The sequence below is a fragment of the Pistacia vera genome, unplaced genomic scaffold, assembly GCF_008641045.1.
Source record: "Pistacia vera cultivar Batoury unplaced genomic scaffold, PisVer_v2 Contig752, whole genome shotgun sequence".
Taxonomy (NCBI): Eukaryota; Viridiplantae; Streptophyta; class Magnoliopsida; order Sapindales; family Anacardiaceae; genus Pistacia; species Pistacia vera.
Window position 1 is genome coordinate 77,438 of NW_022196615.1, and position 2,727 is coordinate 80,164.

The following is a 2,727-nucleotide window of genomic DNA, read 5'->3' on the forward strand; positions in this document are numbered from 1 at the left end:
ATGGATGGGTGTCCATCTAATAGGGACACTCGGTTATTAAATATAGATAGGATCCATGATTTTTTTTTTTTTTCTTTTATACAATAGATGAACGTCCATTCTAGGTGGACGCCGTCTATATTAAAAGACTCTTATGTATATGTTATTTCTTTGAACAGGAGTCTATTTAAAATAAATGGCCGTCTAATAATCACATACATCGTCCTATTGATAGACACGTTCATTCGCGAAATATTGTTATATGTTATGTTGCTGCATCTACTAGCTAATACGTTCGGTTGCAAAATTTCGATGCAAGTCTTCGGTGTCGTAGCATTATTGTAACAATTACATAGGAGCAGAGAGGTGTTATTTGGTTTTCAACAACAGATGAATATTTAGCTCTATCCAAACTCAAGTCGTTTCGGCTAAAAATGGATTACAGACAGGAGTACAAGAATAGAAGCCACATATTTTTGTGTTGCTTGGAATACGCCCTATGTTATGATAATTCAAGCGGAGCATTGAGCTGAATCAACCAATACTGAAGGAATGTCAGCAAAGAAAGGCATGGTTTTCTGTTGAAGCTCTTGACACTCTTGTGGAGTTGCTGTCTTTGGATTAAAAGGATCACGATCAGGAAGAGTTAACCCTTGTTTAATTCGACCGAGCCGTCGTGAATGTAGCACTTGTTTTGAAGTGACGGGCAATCGAATTGACTGATACTCTTCAAGAGCTGAGAATAAATTCTCCACTCCCCACTTCTCCAAACATTTTCCTAAGACTGCTGCATCTAATATTGACATGTTTGTGCTTCTCAAACCATGAGGTGTTGTCGGGTGAGCAGCATCTCCAATTAGTACCACATTACTCCAAAAAATTTGTTTCAAAGGATCACAATCATATATAGCATTTATGAAGGGTTCTTTTGTTTCTTTCATGACTTTCACCAACTCCGGTGCCCAAACCTTCTCTGCCTCTTGGTGCATATTTTTGATAATGTCATCTCTTACTTTCAAAGTGACTGAATTTCCCTTCACATATTTTCCAATGATATAAATATCAAAACCAGTTGGTTTAGCATCCAGAGTTATATTGAAAGAATCATATAGTAATCAGTATCTATATTTTATCCTCAAGAAGTCCAATTGTCCCAGAAGAACAAGATCGCTTCTATTTAAAATGCAGGAGCAAGTACAGCAGGTGAAAATTACATAATTTTTTCTGATCTCACTAACAATTCTGCAGTTAGATACTTGATATTAGCTAATAATAGGTTCAAGTATCAGCTAAATCTATGTTCTATATTACAAAGCCTAATTGTTTTATATGGCAATAAGTTCAATGAGTTTATACCTGAATCTTTTGTCACACTAAAAGTAAGATCAAATGTAATTATGGCTATGCAATAGAAAATTTGCACAGGAGACAGCAGTAAACACCTACCTTCAGCTCAGGCTCAGCTTGATTGACATACCAAATCCAATTGAGCCTGTTGTTGAGGAGCTCATAAAACACACTGTGAGTTTCAGAACCCAGGTCAAAGTACAAGCATTTCCCAAGGTCAGGGTATGCACTCCGCATGCCCTGGATGATTTCTGAATTCTTATTCCCTGAAAAATCAAGAACTCCTCGCCACGCACAGTAACCTGAATACCTGCAGTAGAATGCTCTCATTATACACGACATAGTTACAGGAATCTAAGTAAAAGTTCTCAATAAGTGTCGGTCACAGACCTCAATTTAAGGTCTGGAAGAAAGCTTTGGCGAATTGAAGAGAGACACCCATCAGCGGCAACAAGAAGATCACTCTCCATCTCTATGATTTCATTGGTTTGAAGAACTTTAGCCTTTACAACAACAGAGGTTTTATATTCAGAAATGGCAAAAGAAAGGTACAGGTGACCCCAAAGGAATATATTGGGTGGCAGCGCATTGAATAAAAGACTATGGAGATCAGCCCAATGTGCTGCTCTGAAATTGAAGTTCTCATCTCTTGCCAGAGTCCACCGAACTTTCTCACCATCCGTTGCTTGGTTCTACAAAAAAATAAAACATAATTACAACAGGAAAATTAATCCAAATTTAACTTTAAACAAGAAGGAATAAAAGAAATTAAATTGTTACAAAAAGTTATGCTCATTCTTCTCGCAGATAATAAAAGAAGTAGCTTCGAATTGTGATCTGGAAATCAAACTCAGTAAATATCTTATAACTCTCTTATAAGTTAAAACAAGTAATTTTTCCTCGCTTTCTAATTATCTCATAAAAGCTCCTTTAATTCAATAGAATAGACTCCGATGCCATTGTTGATGAATATATAAGTATGTCACTTTGATCTGCTACAGATAAATAGAAAAAAGAAAACGACTAATTGATATGGAACCTGATCAATAGTGAGGGGCACAGTGGATTTGTGAAGAAGGTGGGGGCAGTGAGGGAGCCATGAGTGAATAATACGTTGAGCAAGAGGGTCGAGGCCGAGTCCAGCGCCAGTAGGGCTGCCAGTAGGTGGACCGCTAGATTTCTCGAGCAGGACAACATCCCAACCAGCTGAAAGAAGCGAGTGAGCGCATGATACACCTGCTATGCTCCCTCCTACTATTACTGCCTTGCCCTCCTCCTTCTTGTTCCTATTCTCCTCCATATCTGTATTTCTTTCTTCTTTAATCGTGGTAGTGGAGGAAGGAGTTCATGTTGATTTTGAATGAAAACAATTTAGTGGGGAGATGCTGCCATCGCTTTTGC

General features: G+C 38.0%; 1 protein-coding gene across 1 annotated transcript; it reads right to left on the minus strand.

The window, feature by feature from the left end:
* Window positions 1–295: 295 nt before the first annotated feature.
* Window positions 296–2,727, minus strand: LOC116115720 (6-hydroxynicotinate 3-monooxygenase-like). The gene is made up of 4 exons (XM_031401846.1): window positions 2,366–2,727; window positions 1,717–2,018; window positions 1,426–1,636; window positions 296–1,013 (listed from the first exon to the last, which is right to left on the minus strand). The coding sequence occupies exons 1-4, from the start codon at window positions 2,624–2,626 to the stop codon at window positions 492–494; spliced, it is 1,296 nt and encodes a 431-aa protein (XP_031257706.1). The 5' UTR covers window positions 2,627–2,727; the 3' UTR covers window positions 296–491.

Bases quoted from the DNA above. Each gene is read 5' to 3' on its own strand.
- LOC116115720 (XM_031401846.1), bottom strand. From the start codon at position 2,626: ATGGAGGAGAATAGGAACAAGAAGGAGGAGGGCAAGGCAGTAATAGTA. The intron at 2,019-2,365 runs GTTCCATATCAA...ATTTTTTTGTAG, and splicing joins TGCCCCTCACTATTGATCAG to AACCAAGCAACGGATGGTGA. The intron at 1,637-1,716 runs GTCTGTGACCGA...ATTCTACTGCAG, and splicing joins CTTCCAGACCTTAAATTGAG to GTATTCAGGTTACTGTGCGT.